The sequence below is a fragment of the Corvus moneduloides genome, chromosome 3, assembly GCF_009650955.1.
Source record: "Corvus moneduloides isolate bCorMon1 chromosome 3, bCorMon1.pri, whole genome shotgun sequence".
NCBI lineage: Eukaryota > Metazoa > Chordata > Aves > Passeriformes > Corvidae > Corvus > Corvus moneduloides.
Window position 1 is genome coordinate 12412188 of NC_045478.1, and position 18523 is coordinate 12430710.

Consider the following 18523-nt stretch of genomic DNA (forward strand, 5'->3'; position numbering starts at 1 on the left):
TATTGGAATTAAATTGATTACAATATTAATTCCAATGTACTTTTTATTAAGTCTGTATCATACTGAAGAAGCAAGATTTTGCCTAAATGCAATTGCCATGTATTACAGAAGAAAAATGCTATTTGTATACAGATACTAAAAATATCCATCCAGATAATATTCTAATTATACTGATTTGTTCTGTGAGGAAGTGAAATCATTGAATGCTAAAACACTATGTGTTTATTTTTGATGGTGTTAGGAAGCAAAATGGAGATAAAGTGCCATTGAAATATTTTATTTAATTGCAACTAAAATGACTATACCAATTAAATTAACTATCCTACATTCATGCACCGTTTTATTCTAAGTAACAAATCTATTAGCCTACAGTTTTCTCCAAATCATTGCTTTAAATTTCATGTGGTAAGTAAGATCAGCTACAGCTCAAGTAACTTGATGGTACCCAGCAGCAATAAAGCAGCCCTTAACACAATTCCCATAATCACCCCTTTCATGCTGTGATCACTCTTTCCTCAAGGTACAGAGCAGTGCTTGGGCCCGTTCCAGGTAAAGCCCAATGCAGATGCTCTGGACTGTGCTCTGGGAAGAGCATGCATCTCTCTGCTGACTACATAAGGAGAATTAGGAAGCTAAGCAGCTAGGTGCTTAAAACTCTGTAATGCTTGTAAAGCTTGTAGATTAGAAGGTGAAACTAGACAGATGTAGACAACATGACTCATCCTACCCCTAATATAAAGCTAAGCTATATGTAGCTGTTAGACAAGACTCTTGTTATAGCTTTATGATTGATACAGCCACTCATGGAGACAATCTAACCTTGGCTTCAGACAGATAACATAGAAGATAGTTCCTTTCTCTAAATGCATGCAGTATAGAAGATAGAAAGCAGATAGAAAGCCACAAACACTTAAAACAGACAAATGAGGTTGGGAAATTGGGAGCACAGAATAAGAAAAAATAAAAATAATCTTATTTTACTGTAAAATGAAAATATCTCCACTTACCTAAATAGTATCAGATAGAAACACTATATGATGGCAAATGATATAGCTCACAAATAGAGCAGCTGTAATAGCATAAGTGGAGCCTAACAATGATTATGCATAAGAAATGTAACAATCAGTAACAAATAATTCAGTTATAAATCTGACAAATTTTAAGTCTGATAAGTCTACACACTCATCTGTTTCACCATGGAATTAAAAAATAATTGCCATTAATTATAATTACACTGTAGGTACTTCTTTTAAAAAAACTTCTGCATTATTTAGGTGCGTCATATTGTGATCATAAATACAGGAAACAAAATATCTTCGTTTGCTTTTTCTTCAAAGGGCCAAGTGGACAGCCTTGTAACTTACTCAGTTAAAATATACACTAGGCTTTATTTATCAGGGCTCATGGATCAACACTTACGGAATCCCTTGAGTGCACACAGCATGTCTCTAAATCCCTACATACAGCACACATACAAGGAATCTCCATTGTTCAGACATAAAGAATTCATTTTATCTTCTCGGGGTTGACTGTTTCGCAAAAATATCAGTAACCTCATCGAGAGAAGGATCTGGGCAATAAAGGCACAAAGCTGGATGAGAATTCCAGATCTGCAGGCAGCAGGAATTATCATGTCATACAACCCAGCAGCAAAACGCCTGGTTTACTGTGGCCAACCCTCATTGCCGGGCCAGCACAAGCAGATAGGCAGCAAAAAACTACTGTAGGGTAGCGAATTGGACAGGTAGTCCAGCAGAAGTGAAAGCTTGTCTTGGCACAGACCACAGGCTCTGAATTCAGGTTTGTCAATGCTCCAGGAGCAGCCAGAAGTGCTGAGGCAAAACCCATCATGTTGGCTCTACAATCAGCTGCTCTTCCACATTTTGCACCATTGCTTTCCTCCAAGATTTCCGGAAGTGCTCTGTATCTGCTGTTCCTAATGAAATCCCTGCTTAATTTAAAGGAGTTGCTGTGACACCTCAAATCCCTTTAAGTTTGATGGCTTTGGGTTCCTGAGAGAAGAGACAGGGAACAGGAAAGGGAAACAGGAAATGGACACAAAAAGAAAGTAACCCAGGTATAAATCATGTATAATTTGGCAATTGTACATTAAAAATTCATTAATTATCACAAAATTAGTATTTTAAATAAAATGACATCTGATTTAAATCAGCCAGAAGCCAGGAAATTCAAGCTTAAGAATGTCACCCATTTGAAGTCATTTTATTCTAGCTTGGTTTATCAGTATGCTTCCCAGGAGCAAACTGTAAATTATATACTTCATGATCTCTCAAGGAGTCCTGCCAAGACCTGGTGATAAGTTGCTATAACAGCAGCTTGGGGTTTGAGAAATGCACTTTCCTTAGCACTCATGGCAATAGGTGACCAAGTGGTAATGACACCATTAACACATTTCACCTTTTTAAGGTCTCCCACTGGTGGTTTTACTTATACTAGTTTACGGAGGAATCATTTCATTTTGGTGTTACAAGTCCCTTGTGTTCTTAGTGGTATTTTTAAGAAAATAAACAGAAAGGGGGAAAGAGAGCATCCTCTGGGATATGTGATTTTGGAGAAAACCACCATCAGCAGATTCTGTCTTGTATGAAAAAGAACTTGGGAATTTTTATAGCAGATCCAATAAGACTGAGATCAACTTAATTCAGTTTTCCCTTCAGAAATCAGCAATATCTGCTTTGTAATAAGCAGCTATTAGGTACTTGCCACATCTGATTCTCCAGACAGCTATGTTTGCATTTGTTATGTAAATGTAGGTATGTATTAAAAAAGGAAAAAAAAAGGCAATAGTGTCTCAATTAATTATTTGATTGAGTCCTTGTGGACTCCCCATTCTTGCAAAAGGATCTTTTGTTATGGCTGTGGCTATGTTTCTGTGTCTTTCTCCAAGTAGCCTTCTGGCTACTGTACTGATTCTTCAGAAAATATTACATTGCACAATTAATTGCTTACTTCTTCTTTTCAAAAGCTATCTTTCCTACAACTCTCAATTATTTTTATCATGTAAATATAAATCTTCTATTTAGCAACTGTAACTTTATTAACATCCTACAACTGAGATTTTTTTTACCAGAAATATTTGTCCTACAGCAGTGATATGAAAACAAAACTATTAACTCGTTGAAGCTGTTTAAAGGAAGAAAAAAAAAATACAGTGTCAAATGTACTGCTAGTACAGCACACAGCAGCAAAGAGTACAGTATATGGGAGCATTATGGGGCCAGATTCTGTCTCCATGGACATCAGCTGGATGTTTCTCACTGAATTCTAAAGAATCAGACCAAGACTCCCACATTATATAGCAAGAAATAGAGGTTTTCAGGTGGGATTTGTGCTGAATATCCAAACAAATCTGAATATTTGACACCTTATTATACCCTAAATTCTTGGTTACCACAATACAAGACAGAACTGGGTTGTCATGAGAAAGAAGTAATTGCTGTCTTCAACTTCCTAATGGGAGGTTACAGGCAAGGTGGAACCAGACTCTTCCAAGAGGTTAAACATAAAAAGACAGGAGGCAATGGACAAGGGCTGCAACAAGGAAAATTCCAATAGTATGAAAATTTGTATCAGTCATGGTAGTCAAAAAACACATGTCCCAAGAGGTTGTGGAATCTCAGTCTTTTAAGATATTCAAGCCTTGGTTGCATGAGCCTGAGCAACCTGATCTGACCCAGAGTTTGCTCTGAGTGGAGGAAATTTGAACCAAATTTCTCCAGGAGTGTGAAGGGGAAGAAGGCGAAGAGGAAGGGACTTTCTTTCTTCAAGAAGACTCATTTAACTTGTACCTTGTTTGAAAACAGTACAAGAGTTCAACAGAAATTGCTAAAAAAAAAGGGGGTTAAAATTGTTTTAGCTAGTAAATTAAATGTACCCTGTGATTGTCCACACCAATTGTCTCTACTTAGGCTGTCTTTTACTGTTTTGTTACTGTAGTTGGAAAGTGGAAGAAGCATCTCAAGGGAACCAAAACAAAGATTCTATATAAAGAACAACGGTGGTTGAATCTGAATTTAGATCTTAAGTCTATTCAGGCCATTTCTTCAAATGCTTGTGTAGGCCTAGCTGAATCCAGTGTTACACCAATTTGTGCCTGTTGAAGATCTGGATTTACTGCACTGAACTACGTACAGTTGTTGGTGGTCATGGTAGAGAAGCTGCCTGGGGCCCAAGAAAACACAGGTTATGAATGCATCAGCGATCTGTAAGGATGGACATATGCCACATCCTTTCTAGGGGGGCTATTTTGCCCCCACGCTGCTTTTCCTCATGGCAAATACAGGGTTTCTGTACCTCCATCACCAAACAAGCTACTTCTTTCGTGGCTAAAGCAGGGGCAGATGTCCCAAACAAACTTCTTCCAAGTGGATCCTGAAAGTACTTACTGGCCATTTGGTCATTAATTCTTATTTTTCAGATTCAGTGTGAGGAAAGACAATGTCAAAAATACCTGTACAGACTAGAAATAAAACAACTACCTGGTCTCAGTGTCTTTAGTACAATGAGCAAACAGATCTCACAGAGTTGAACATCTTGCTCCTGTCACACCAAATGCCACCTCCTGAGACAACCAAGTCCCATGTTCATCTGATGCACACTTCATGGTTCTGTATCTTCCCTGAGCTTTTTAATTTTACTAACTTAACACTAGCAACAAACAGGACCTTCAACTACAAACAAGAACATTAATTCTCTGATGCAATGATGGACAGCTTTAAGCCTTTAAGATCTTTGTTTATTACAAATATTTAATTTTCTGTGCTTCGGCATGTCTACCTCCATCATTTACTTCACCTGTGTGCCACAGAGGCCAGTCCCTTAGCAGAAGTTTGCTAGCTGTGTTTCTCGTCCCTCACAATTCTCTGGGTACAGTGGATATTTGAGGAGTCTTTGCAAAACACAGGAGTCATTCCATTAATTGTGGTTCATCTGGTCCCCTGGGATGATCACGACAATGCAAGTATGACGTAACAGGAGAATACTTCTTACTGCAATCATTTTTTAACCAGAAATGGAAATGTCCTGCCCAACTGACCTTTGTAAAGTGTCACCTATAGTCTGAGAGTTGAAGTGCCCAGGGTATGGGACCACGCTTTTTGTATTTCATCAACATTGCAAAGTTAAAGATTTTATTTAAAAGAAAAATAGTAAATGGCACATCATGTAATTGCTATTTATTTTCATAAACATGAGGTATTTCAAAGTGCTATAAGACGCAGCACTAAATGTACATCATTGGAAGAAATTAAACACAGAACTTTGCAGTTACCCAGTTCTATGCACCAAACATTAACAAATACATTAACTGGAAGAAACAGGCTAGGAAAAGGCATATATAGTAAATTTCTTTACAAAAGTTTCTTAGTTCAAAAAAGTGATAAAGTAATATCTACTCAAAACTTTCACAACTCATTTTCATACGAAAATATAAGTATCAAATTTAGTTATGTATCAGCATCATACTAAAGTATACAGGCAATGTAAGAATTAGTACAGTACATAACAGAGATTAACAATATATTTGTATACAAAAACATGCTCCTCAAACATTGAGGTATTACAGTACTTAGGTATGAACTTCCAGTCTAATACTGGTAGCAAAAGCCACCTCTCATAACCCAAGACATGTACAAAAGGCAAGTGTGTAGATGGTATTTACAGAAATTCCCACAGGGGTACAAAATGCGAACCCCTAAAGTAACATCTGTTAGAACATAAGCACCATAAAACTTAGGAATGAACATTTTAAAACTCAACTAGATGTCATCAGCAGCTCCAAATGCTCACAACACTTTAAAAAAAAAAAATCCCCACCATCTACAGTTCTTAAGAAGAAAAAACAAAGGCAGTCTATTGTTGTTTGGTAGTCTTGCAATAAACTCCTTGCAAGAACATCCATTTGCTCCGTACCCGGATAATATAGTCTGTCGATTACTTCAGGGACTGGATTGAAATTAAAACCAACATTCTTAACGTCAAAAAACACAAGTTTTTATAAAGAATCAAAAATGTGCAAAGTGGCAATGACTGTCCTGGTCAGCCAAAAAAAAACCAAAACAAAAAAAACTTTAGCAAGTCCGCTTGTAATCTATTTTCTTTAGCAACTGTTCTTGTCTGGCTTGCAATTTTTCCTTTTCTAGCAGTAACTTCTGCTCCTCTGCCTGAAGAGAATGAACATATTCAGTGGCTTTTTTCAAGATCACAACTTTTGCAGCTTTCTCATTTTTAACCAGTTCTGGAACATGGTCCCTTAATGTGAGGAAACTTGACCGTAGATCATTACGTCGTTGACGCTCCAGGATATTATGGTTGCGTCGGCGTTCACTGTCCTCTGAATCAGAGTTTCGGGGACTTGAACTCTTAGGCTTTGGTTGGATCATGGGTTTTACTGGACGGGGCACCTCGATTTTTAACTTTTTCTGCGGTGGAGCCTCTTCAGTCTCCACGAATGGAGAAGGAGCGGCATAATTATGCTGCTGGTGAATTGGGGCGCAACGCTTTAAAATCAGTCCATTCTGCTGTGTCCTGACTGATGAAAAAGTGGTATTTTTAGGACGCACTGTAATAGTAAGGGTGGTAACAGACTTGTTGGTGGAGGAGCGTCTTTTCTCCACTGTGACAACATCTATTTCTTCTTCTTCATCCTCTTCCTCCTCATCTTCATCATCTTCTGGTAATAAAGGACAGAAAACAAAACAGATGTTATTCTCCCTGAAAAGAGATGTTATTCTCCCTGAAAATACTCTGACCAAGTATCAGTATTAACTGACAAAATACATCCGGTAAAAGCAGTAATGAAATAACTGATGGCAAAAACAGGGTGTGCCCACCATCTGCAGTCAGATACAGATCTGTAAAAGTATGTAATACACATGAAATGAGCAAAGAACAGGGATTTCTGAAAGCTTAATAAGTTTAATGAGATGGGTTTTTTTAAACATATCTAATTTTCAGTCGAAATGGGGCTACCACCCACATAATCGCAGAGGCAGAAAAGAATTTTTAGACAGAATGTATGTAGTTTGAATGGAATCGTCGAGCTGCAGCACAAAAGGCAAGCACAGATCCACAACACAGTCCCTGCTTGCTAGAAAAGCAGCCGGAAAACGAAACAATCGCTGGGTTTGCTCTGAGGCAGAAGGTGAAGCCGCTCTAGCCGGGGACCCTTTAAGCCGGCGCTTGGTGCACTGCCAAGAAGACAGCTGTTGGAAGTGCTTCCTCACCCAAAGCTGTCAAATCAGACATTAAAGGGACAGCAGGCTCTGAAACCCGGGACGGATCACCAAGTTTGTGGCGGTGGTCATACGGACCAGCTCATCTACACACGCCAAACCGCGGTTCAGCCCAACTGGACTTCTCTGCGTGCACCCACAGGGGATGTCTCGAGCACTTTGGGCTCTCTCAGTACAAGCGCTGTTCTAAGGGGTCACTAGCGTGCCTCCAGCCTGCCCGGAGAGCGCCTAAGGGGACACGCACGCGGTCATTCCCCATGAACCCCGTCCCCAGGGTGACGGTGGCAGCCGCGCGGACCCCCCCCACCCCCCCAAATCCCGCGCTGCCCCCAATCCCCCGTGCCCCAAGGCGGCAGGAGAGCGTCAGGGGGCCCGGAGGGTGCCCAGCACCATGCAGCCCCTCCGGGCCGGAGCTGCTGCCCGGTGAAGGCTCCGGCCCCATCGCAGCCAGCATGGGGCGAGGGGCGGCTGCCGCCGAGCCGTGCCCGCCACCCCCGCGGGGCCCCGCGCTGAGCCGCGCCTGCTGCCGCCTACCGGCGGCCCCGCGCCCCGCCCGGCCCGGCCCGGCCCGCTCCGGGGCGCAGCCGCCCCCGCCCGCCCCCGGGGCAGCTGGCGGGGGGCCCGCAGCCGCCACCCCCGTCCCCACCCCCGCTTACCCGAGGCGCTTACCCGAGTCGCTGAGCGTGTCGTCCCCGGAGGAGCTGCTGCTGCTGCTGCTGCTGGCCCGGCTGTCCCCGGCGGGGCGCGGCGGGCGACCGCCCCGCGGAGCCCCTCCGCCCGCCGCCGGCGCCTCTCGCTTATTGACGGGGAAGGGGAAGACCACGGCCGGGTCCACGCACTCGGGCACGGCGCCGCCCAGCTCCGCGCGGGCGCTGGCGGCGGCGGGGCTGCCCGTGGCCCCCGGGGGCGGCGGCGGCGCGGCGGGCGCCTTGCTCTGCAGCTTCTCGCTCACCGCCCGCTCCAGCTTCTCGCGCGCGGAGAAGCCGCTCCACATGCAGTCCTGGATGATGATGGAGTTGAGATTGTTCATCACGCCGGGGCCCGTCTCGAAGAAGTCACCTCCGTCTACGCCGCCCCACAGGTCGGCCTCGGGGGGCAGAAGGAGCAGCTCGGATGCCCAGTCCACGGGGTCGGTGGGGCGGCAGCCCCACAGTGCCGCCCCTCCCCACGGCACCGGCACCCCCCCTGGAGGGTGCTCCTGGAGCCCGGCCCGGCTGGGAGACAAGGGAGGGGTGGGCAGCAACTCAAACTTTTTCCAGATGTCCTCGCCGGGGGGAGCGGCGTCCGGCCCGCACAAGTAAAAATCATCTTCGTCCGGGTAGAAACAGGGCTGCAAAGAGTCAAACTCGAGGTCTGGGTTTTTACTGACCATTCCTGGCATTACGGGTCTCTTTTTCCTGATCCCTCAGTCGGGCAATAGTTTCAAACACAGGTTTTATGGGTATTTCCACCAAGGGGAAGAAGAGAGGTTCTCCCAGGACCTGAAACTAAACCAAAAAAAAAAAAAAAAAAGGAACAAAACAACGAAACCACAATTAAAATACGAATAAACAAACACGAACGTGACTGCCTTCCTCTAAATGGAAGGAAAAAAAATAATAATCCCATCATGAACAGCAAGCAAGCAGGAGCCTTTAGAAAGTTGACCGAAAAAAAAAAAATGCATCTCACACACCTTTCTCCTCCCGACTCAAGAAACTGAAATCAAAGCGCTCAGGTAGTGCTCCCCCGTGTAGAGCCTGCCCCGCCGCTCCGTGGAGACACAAACCCAGCCTGCACAGTCCGGCGGGGATGCACAGCCCGTGCACATAGCCCTCGCCTGCTCTCCCCAAACCGCTTCAAACGCTCAAAACAGCACAGTAACTGCAGACAGATGCATGGCTTTGATACCGTAATCTCTCCAGAAAGGCTTCTTAATATGCCAGCAAAACTAGAGGAAGTTTACTCCTTTTGTCATCTGAGGAGCAGTGCAAAGGGGAGAGGAGAAGGATGCAAAAAAAAAAGGGGCGGAGGGGCTCTTTGCAACTTCGCAAATCGCCAGTTCATTCACTCAAAGCGAACCAGCGAAATCCGCACACAACACAAGGGGGGAGGGGGGGGAGGAGGGGAAATCCAGCAGCAACAGAAATTATCAACCTTATGTAATAACCTCACGCACAAAAATGCATTAAAACCACCCCGGCGCCACCAACAAAGCCTCCTGATTTGCCAAGAAGGCACGGGAAGTTTTTCTCCCCCTTTTCCTGCAACAGTGAGGTTGCAAGGACAACAACTCTGCACATTCTGCCACTTCATGCACTCAAACCTCCTGCAAACACACCAGCTCTCCAGCTCTCACCGCCGGCGAGTGCACGCTGCTGCCCTTACCTCGGCCGGACCCCCCACTCACTACCCACGGCCAGTCAACCACAGCCCCATTCCTCCGCCGACAGCTCCGTTGCATCAGACATTAAATAAAAAAAAAGGTTTAAAGTCCAAAAAAGCCACTCAGCGTCTCCCTTTAGCTCGGTCAAGGTAATGCGAAGGGAAATCGTTCTGCTGGGTTCACAACAGCTGACGCTGAGACGGAGACCAAAGGGGGGGTGGGGGAGGGGAAGGAAAAATCCCTGAAAAGCCTTATGATGAAACGCCGAGAAACCCGCTCGGCTCGGCTCGGCTCAGCTGCGCTCCCGCCCCGCCCCCTGAGCGCCTCCAGGACTGTGCATTTTTCTACTCGGGAAATACATTAAACCGTTTAAAATGCAAAGCAGTAAAGAGGCACCTACAAAACACTAGCGATCTCAATGCGACAGCTCCAAACCAAAACACAAATATTCTCCAGGATTTTCTTGTGTTCAATGAGAACCCTATTCAGGCTCCGTTCTGTCCCTACGCTGCCCTTCCCGCCCCATCCTTCCCAGTTCGGCAACTCAAACACCATGGGGAATTGGATTTATTTCATTGGGGTTTTGTCCTGCAGCCCAGAGCCTGCAGCTTTCTCTTCTTACCTCCGTGGTGATGGTGGTGGGTGTGCGAGGGGGAGGAGTGGCGGGGGGAAGGGGAGAGGAAAAAAAAAAAAGGCAGCTGATGGTGTCTGTAGCACTTTCCGCGCCCGCCCGCCGGCCCCCGCGGCCGCCCCGGCCTCCGCATCCACCCTCTGCTCGCAGACAGATGACTGTCACTGCCTAGCTTTGAAAAGGCTAGATATTATTAACCCCCGCAAAAAGGCATTAAAAAAAAATTAAAAAGTGGGTTTAAAAAAAAAAACAAACCACAGAAAAAACCTGACACACTTGGGAGGGAGCACTGGAAAACAGCGGGAGAAAGGCGGGAGCGACGGCCCCGCCCCCACTCCACGCGCGCAGGGCGGGGCCGCGCGTTTGGCGCCAAAAGCCCCGTTCGCTCTTTATCCTCCGGGAGGGCGTTCGGCTATCGCGGGGCTGCCGCTACCCTGCCCCGCGCCGGCCCCGTCGCGGCCGCTGGCCCCTGTGCCGCCCCTCCCCGCGCCACTCCGTCCCCGAGCTCCGGGGAACGTCGCCTCCGGAACGGCTCCTCCCCACCTCCCGCCGCTGCGACCTCGCGCGCAACCCCCCGGGGCAGCTGAAAATAAACAAGGGCTAAGGGAAGTGGCTGGGCGAGGGAGCCGCTCCGACCCACGGCGCTGTGAACGATCGGCAGCGCTCGCCTCCCCGCAGGCCGGCGGGGCTCTCACGCCGCCGCGCTGCCGGCAGGGCCCCGTGCGGGCGGCCCCGCGCTCAGCGCTCCGCGCCGGTGCCGGCACCGCGCCCGCCGCGCCCGCGTTCCGCTGCCGACGGCGACACCTTGCGGCCGCGCGGCGCAGCGGCGGCGCTCCCGGCGCCCCCGCGCATTGCCCGGCGGCGGCACCCACCGCTTTCTCGCCTCCTTCCCCGCGGCGCGGGGCCGCGGGACGGGACGGGACGGGACGGGACGGGACTGGAGCGCGGCGCTCTCCTCGGCGATGCGCGGCGGCGGGCGCGGGTACGATCCCGATCCCGCCGCCGCTCGGGGCGGTGCCTCCTTGCTCATAGGCTGCAGGTTGAGGCGGGGACTGGGGCGTCGCTCGCAGCAGGCCGGTGGCGGCGGGCGGGCGCTTTGTGTGCGGTGGTGGCGGGGCCGCCTCCCTGTCCCGCCCCGGTGGGGGCGAGCCCGGGCTCTTCAAACCCGGCGGGCGTGGTGGTGGGAGAGAGAGTTGGGCGTCGATAGAAGCGACTGAGGAGGGGGAGGTTGCTCGCGAGAGAGCGGAATAAACCCTGAGTGAGGCAGGGATGTGCCATGTGTCCCTTCGCCTCGTCCCCTCTGGCAGTTTTGGGCAGGAAGGTCCTGCCTCTTCCCGTGTGGTGATCCCCTCCTCGCATCCATGTCACGCTTCGCTGCCCAAAACCTGGAGGCTCCAGCAGTCCTTCAGTGTTCTGAGGCGGCCTTGAGAGCCGTCGGAGTGCCGCCGATGTCCCGCAGCCGGCGGTGTCTGAGGCTTGGTGGTGCTGGGCACCGCGGGCAGCTGCGGGGCCGGGATGGCTGCGGGGCTGGCTCAGCGGTGGTGGCACCTGCTCTGCGATGGCCCCAGCCAAGCCATGAGCTGCTGTCAGGCTCTGCTCACCCAGCTCGCCCCTGCCTGCCTTCCCCTCACCATGGAGTTGGCTGGTTGCAGTTTTGCTCAGGAGCCTTCGATTGGTCCTGGTTGAGAGCAAAAAAAGGCGCCTGGAAGGTGAACCCTTTGTACCGGAGCTTCCAAGTAAGCACTATTCACGCGGGGGTGCTGGAGGTGACCTTTAGATGCCCTGCTCCGAGTCACAGCTTGGCTGTGGAGGGAGCCTGTGCAGGAGCGGGCACCAGAAAGCAGAGGAGTGCTGGACCTGCTGCTGTCGGGGTCGCTGCCAGCCCCTGTTGCATCGAGCTGGCCAAGTGTTTGAGGCCAGGTTTGCCTGAATTGTGGTGATTTGGACCCCGTTCCTCTACGTCACTTCGGATTCAGGACAGGGGAATTCACTGATTAACAAATGTGCGCTCGGTACTTTGAAAATGCGAAGTCTTACGAAAGCACAGAGATTTATTAATTTCTTTTTGGATGATTTCTCTGGACAAAATAAAAGTGTGTGTGGTTGGGATTTTTTTTCCCCTTCACATTTCAGTAACCTTAAGCAGGTTGCAGCTTGTGAGGAGACATGAGCAGTTAGTATGTGGTTCACAGAATGTGTGAACAACTTATTTATACTCATCAATCAATGACCTTTGTGGATTGAAACAATTATATATGATTTTCTCCTTTAATTATTCTTGTCTTCTAGCTTTCCTCTGGCATTTTTATATATGCAAATATTGTTATGTCCATACCTTTGAAATGGATATGAGCTGCTACATTATTTCCTGTTAATTCATTGTAATTTTCACCTAGATTTCCTCAACAGCCTTTTTTCATTTTCCCTTTTCTTTATTTTTCCACATGTATGTGCATGGGTAAAGCCATCAACTTCTAGGAAAGTTCTACTGTGGTGTGTGATATCTTTTGTAGTACTCGGGGATGAGAACATTAATAAGACCAATCTTTAAAAGTAACTTTCATTGCCAAAAAACATCAAACTAATGAAAAACAACCCCCCCCCCCACAAACAGGAAATGGAAAACAGTACAGTGACAAACATTACTGTGTATGAGCAATAACTCTGTTTAGGTAAAAAGACTTGTTAAAACCCCAGATCTATTGCTTTGTCTTCTACAGTTGAGAAAGACATGGAAAGCTTTGGAAGGACTGCACAAATCTTTGTGATGTTTTGACTGACACTTACCTTGGGCTCTTTTATCAACATTTACTTTTCTTTCTCTGATCTCGTCTGTCCCTGAAATGACATGTATCAAGAAGCCTCAAGGCAAATAAAAATCTGAAATTACTAGTAGTTACTGTAAATTTATTATTATGTTGTTTCACTGGAAAAACTTGGGGATTAAGATGTGCTGATAGTAGAAGTGGGCCCCAGTATAAACCAGTTGTGTAGCAAGTATATTAAGGCATTGTAAGAACTCATTATCTGTAAAAGTGGAAAAGTATGTGTAAAAAAGTATATAAAAGTCTGAAGGATGCTTTTGCTTATGCAGTAGTTAGAGTCTAAGTGGATCCAGTGGTCTTCAGTGTGGCCTAGCCACGAGCCTGGGAAAGCCTTGTGCTGAGAGCTTGGATGTACATACCTGGACTTAATACACAGGAGACTTACTGATGGTCAGGGCTACTGTCCATCTTCCCATTTGTTGTCATTGATTCGTTAAGAAATGCTGTGTGAGGCAAATTTCTCTGGCCACACACACCTCTCCTTCACCCTCACATCCTGCAACTATTGAGAAGATCAAAAGAAATGGAACTATTACTTGATACATGTGCAGTTGTCTTCCTCAGAGGTGCCCAAACTTCAGTGCATTTCTGAGTTTACTTGTCAGACGTAATGTGTGTATTCTCTTGTCTCCATCTTACACTGTAAAAGATTTTTAAAAGGGTCTAATTGGGGCACGGGGAAAGTGGCCAATACCCCAGTGTTCTGAGTTCACTTGGCAAAAGTGTGACAGAACTGGGACAATTTACCCCTGCTCTGTATCAACCAGCAGAAGCTACATGTGAAACTCTCTGTGTAGGACTAGAAAGGACATAGGTATGAACACTCATAGACTTTTTTTTTTTCTTAGACAAAGACCTAATACACTTCCTGTTAGATAGCAGTAGTAAAATTTTCAGGTGGATTAAGTATTTGGAGGTAAGTATTAAAGTTAACAGTTACAAAAACTGCCAGATTTAGAGCAGCAGATTTACTCCTGCATACGTTCAGTAAACTTGCTAGGGAGTTGTGCTGCTCCCTGCTCTGTGGTTGCTGAGGTGTGTAATCTAAACTAATTCTCTTGCCAATCTTACCCTCATTCAGGTGAGACAGGCTTAGGGACTTGCCCAGTGTCACATATGGAAACTGAAGCAGATTTCCCCGGTAAGTTGATTGTCTAACAGTCTGAGGTAGCATTTGCTTTTCCACAAGTTCTTGCAAAGTGCATCGGCATCATCCATTAAGATGAGAATATAGTGCAGAGTCACAAAGGCCTTTGGATGTCACAAAGGCCTGCAAAGAATACAGATGTTCTTGTGACATAAAAATTCTCAATTACCAGCCACAATACCTGTGCTTGTATAATGTTTCACATGACCAAGACATTGAAAAACTTGAGGTTTTTTTTCAAAGTGTAAGTTTTTCAAACTTACAGTCACCACAGAGGTCTCTAGCCAATCTCACCTGTGCATCCAGAAGCACTTTAAGGAGCACCTAGCAATCAGAGGACTAATTCTATTTAATTAAAGCTGATTTTGAAGCCATATGATTCATAAGAAAAATAGTCTGATAATAGAATGGTACTGTGGCTGCTAAAAACAGAGGAGATACTGGATTTATCCAGTAAAGGTGGCTGAATGCTCCACCTTTAAGTGTTCCTAGATATATTAGAAACCATCTTTCAAAAGGTGGTGAAAAGAAAAAGAGCTTTTTTTCCTTCTGTGCTTTTTGTGTATGTTTCTTCAAAAGCAGTTGGTCAGACCAGTGTTTGTGTACTAGTCTTCTCCCTCAGCTTCCTTTGTAGCTGCTCAGGGGGCATTGGAAGTTTTCATTAAAACCAGAAGGCCTAGAAATGTATTTTTTAGATTTGACAGAAACTGATAGCACTTTTTCAGGAAAACGCCCTGTTTGCAACAGATTTTCAAACCCTATATATGGCTAAATAAACATCTAGCATTGATTATCTTACCGTTGTATTCTAAAGCAAAATAAAACAAAAATAACTTCAAAAAGTTGCAGGTAAGACCACTAAATGACATGCTTCACAACAAGGCTGTGTTCCTAGAATCACAGAATCAGTTAGATTGGAAGAGACCTCTGAGATCGTTGAGTCCAGCCTGTGACCAAACACCACCATGTCAACCAGACCATGGCACTGAGCGCCACATCCAGTCTTTTCTTTAACACTTCCAGGGATGGTGACTCCACCACCTCCTGGGCAGTCCATTCCAATATCTAATCACCCTTTCCATGAAGAATTTCTTCCTAATGTCCAACCTAAACCTCCACTGATGTAGCTTAAGACTATGTCTTCTTATCAGCAGTTGCCTGGGAGAAGAGGCTGACCTCTACCTGGCTACCACCTCCCTTCAGGCAGTTGTAGAGAGCCATAAGGTCTTCTCCGAGCCTCCTTTTCTCCACGCTAAACAGCCCCAGCTCACTCAGCCACCCTTCCTAGGACATGTGCTTCAGACCCTTCACCATCTCCATTGCCCTTCCCTGATCTGCTCCAGCCCCTCAATGTCCTTCCTGAATTGAGGAGCCCAGAACTGGACACAGCACTCAAGGTGTGGCCTCACCAGTGCCAAGTACAGAGGGACAATCACTGCCTGATCCTGCTGGCCACACTATTGCTGATATAGGCCAGGTGCCATTGGCCTTCTTGACCACCTGGGCACACCTGGCTCATGTTCAGCTGCTGTTGATCAGCACCCCCAGATCCTTTTCCTCTTGGCCACTTCCCAGCCATTCTGCCCCAGCCTGTAGCACTGCAGGGGCTGTTGTGACCCAAGTCCAGGACCTGGCAGTCAGCCTTGTAGAAAGAACTTCATGCTCTGTGTCCAGCCTGTCCAGGTCCCTCTGCAGAGCCTTTCTACCCTCCAGCAGACCAACACTCTAACCCAAGTTGGTGTTGCAAATTTGCTAATGGCAGACTAGGTATTCTCTAACCCAACTCCTTGATCATGGGAAAGTCTTCCAACATTCTATTTACCTGGCCTCATGGATATGAGAGCAACGATAAACTTGTTTTTTGTTAGAATAATTTGTTAACTTCTGAAAAAAGTTAACAAAAGTAGTTCAGTACAGTTGCTGCTTTTCTACTTCTTGGGTTTTTGGGTTTTTTTTAAATTATGGTGAATGTAATACACGTTCAGCACACCAAGACACTGATCTGTATTACCATGCTGCAAATAAACAGTTAATTGTCATTTACCAGTAATTCTGAGGGTATCAGTGATGCAAATTTTTGCTGTGTCGTTCAGCCAACAACAAATGTGTCAGATCTCTTGCAGGATTAGACGTCTTTATAAATAAACTCATCACAGGTCTTCAGTTTTTCTTTGAAAGTCAAGGTTTTGAGCCTCTTCAGTCAATACCCACTGCACTGTCTGTTAAAGCCAGGAAAGAACTCTTTGGAAAATTAATTTGGTAAAGCCTAGGAGACTCATATTTTGCAGTTTATAAGCATGGAGTGAACTACACTGAAGGGCAGGTAATAGGCAGGTGGGAAGAGGACTGGTGAGGTCTCACAGATTCATCAAGATTTTCGCCTCACAGTGGTCCATGGGAAAGCCACAATGTCACTTCATCAGGAAGACTTGTTCTTAATTAGTTTAATTCTCTGAAAAGCTTAGTTTAGCTAAAATCTTTTTAATGCCACAGCAGGAAAAGTTGGTCAGTGAACGCTGGAAGACCTTTGAGGTTGTTCACATGGCTTGTAAAATGGCTACTTGTATAGTTTGTTCCCCATTGTTACCCAGTTCCTTTTCTACCTGTACCCCTCTGCTTTGTCATCATATGTTCAATCATTTAGTTGTTTGAAGCATTACGACATTTTATGTTTATATGTGCTTAAATATTTTAACTTTTTTTTGGAGCAGTTAGCCAATTGTGCATTTTTATGCGAGCTCATTATTCTGACTGTTTTTGAAACTTTAGCTCAAAATGTTTCTCTGGTTGCAAAGCTTTTAAAACTATTCATTATGATGAAATATTTTACCAGATAATTCACTGAGACAAATGTGAAATGTGCAGTTGGGAAGGTAAAATTATAACCAGTCACATAAACCTGTCCTCATTAGCTCCTTTCAAACATCTCCAAATGTTACCAATAGAGAAAGACATCCTTGGAGAGTGGCTTGAAACCTGAATTCTTTAGTTTTCAGTTGGAATCTGCTTTATGTTTGAGAGGAAGGCTTTAATTTCCTACATCTGAGATTCATTTTCAAATGCAAGCTAACAGGAAGATTAGCCTTTAAGGACTATTAGTGACTGGCCAGAATGGTGTTGGTGACTAGAACATAAAAGGGAAAAAAAGAAAATATGGACTTGAGAGAGTGAATAAGGGGATGCATCAAACTATACTCTCAGCTGGTGTCAATTGAGATGCCTTCCTTCCACTGGGACTGTGCCAGATGAGACCAGTAACAGATCTGTCCTTTGTGATTCCAACTGTAGTCCTGGGCCACAACTTAAAAGTAGTTTTCTGGATTGTTTAGTTGGTTCTTATTTTATATGCAACATATAGAGCCTTTACTAATAACCTGTGGGTTAGCTTCCTCGAAGCTTTGCTCTAAAGACTGTTAACAGCAAAGGAAATGCTTAACACTTATTGCAGTAATGAAAACATCTTCAGACACATTAAAGGCCTTTATGGAGTTTTGGTGGTTTTATTATTATTACCATCCCTGTTTTAGTAAATTCGCAGGTCGAAGTTTTGTTTATTTATGTCAGAAATTATCGATGTATCTCTGGCTGTAAGCAGAAATATATGAAGGGCTATCTTTAGATGTCTTACTATTTCCTCCTTTTTTGCATGTCTTTCATAATCTCCCAACAGAGAGCTGGCTATGTCCTTTATATCACTTGAGCTAATCCCCATGGGCTTCTGTGAAACTCTCCTGTTGTTTCCTTGCCAAATCATGGATACCCAAGCCTTGAAAAAGGTGTTTGCCTCCTGGTAAAACAAATGATTGTTAGAGATGAGAAACCAGACTCAACAGAGCCAGGTTTGCATTTGTTTCAGTAACTTCTGTGATCTATTCATATGTTTGATATATTTAGATGTTTTTCCAGGCAAATGCAAAGGGGTTTTGTATGAACCACAGCTTGTAAGTCAGAAAATTGCTTTGAAGTGAGCCATGATCAATAGGAGGTTGAAGGAAGTATCTTGTTCTGATCATTGTACATAATTATTGTAAAATGGTTTGACAGGTTACAGACTGTATGTGGCAAACTAAGGTGAAGTTGAAAAAAAGTACAAGATAATACAATAGTACAAGACAGGAGATAGGACAGCATGTTAGTCTTGTAGCCACCCCAAAGAGGGTATGACTGAGAGAAGAAAAGCTTACATGGAGTTTTGACTGAATGATATTATAATGCATCATTTAAAAAAATCCTTTAAAGTTGCTCACTTGTTTTCCCTTTGCTTTTAACAAAATTAATTATTTTATGAGATAATTTTGGTTT

General features: G+C 45.3%; 1 protein-coding gene across 5 annotated transcripts; it reads right to left on the reverse strand.

Moving 5' to 3' along the window:
• Nucleotides 1-5180: 5180 nt before the first annotated feature.
• MYCN (MYCN proto-oncogene, bHLH transcription factor) lies at nt 5181-11214 on the reverse strand. 5 transcript variants are annotated; one of them, XM_032104327.1, is made up of 3 exons: nt 11122-11214; nt 7923-8740; nt 5181-6691 (listed from the first exon to the last, which is right to left on the reverse strand). In XM_032104327.1, the coding sequence occupies exons 2-3, from the start codon at nt 8632-8634 to the stop codon at nt 6090-6092; spliced, it is 1314 nt and encodes a 437-aa protein (XP_031960218.1). In that variant the 5' UTR covers nt 8635-8740; nt 11122-11214; the 3' UTR covers nt 5181-6089. The 5 variants fall into 5 exon arrangements, with proteins under 5 accessions (XP_031960218.1, XP_031960220.1, XP_031960219.1 ...); XM_032104329.1 differs by lacking the exon at nt 11122-11214 and adding an exon at nt 10241-10599; XM_032104328.1 differs by lacking the exon at nt 11122-11214 and adding an exon at nt 9621-10225.
• Nucleotides 11215-18523: the final 7309 nt, after the last annotated feature.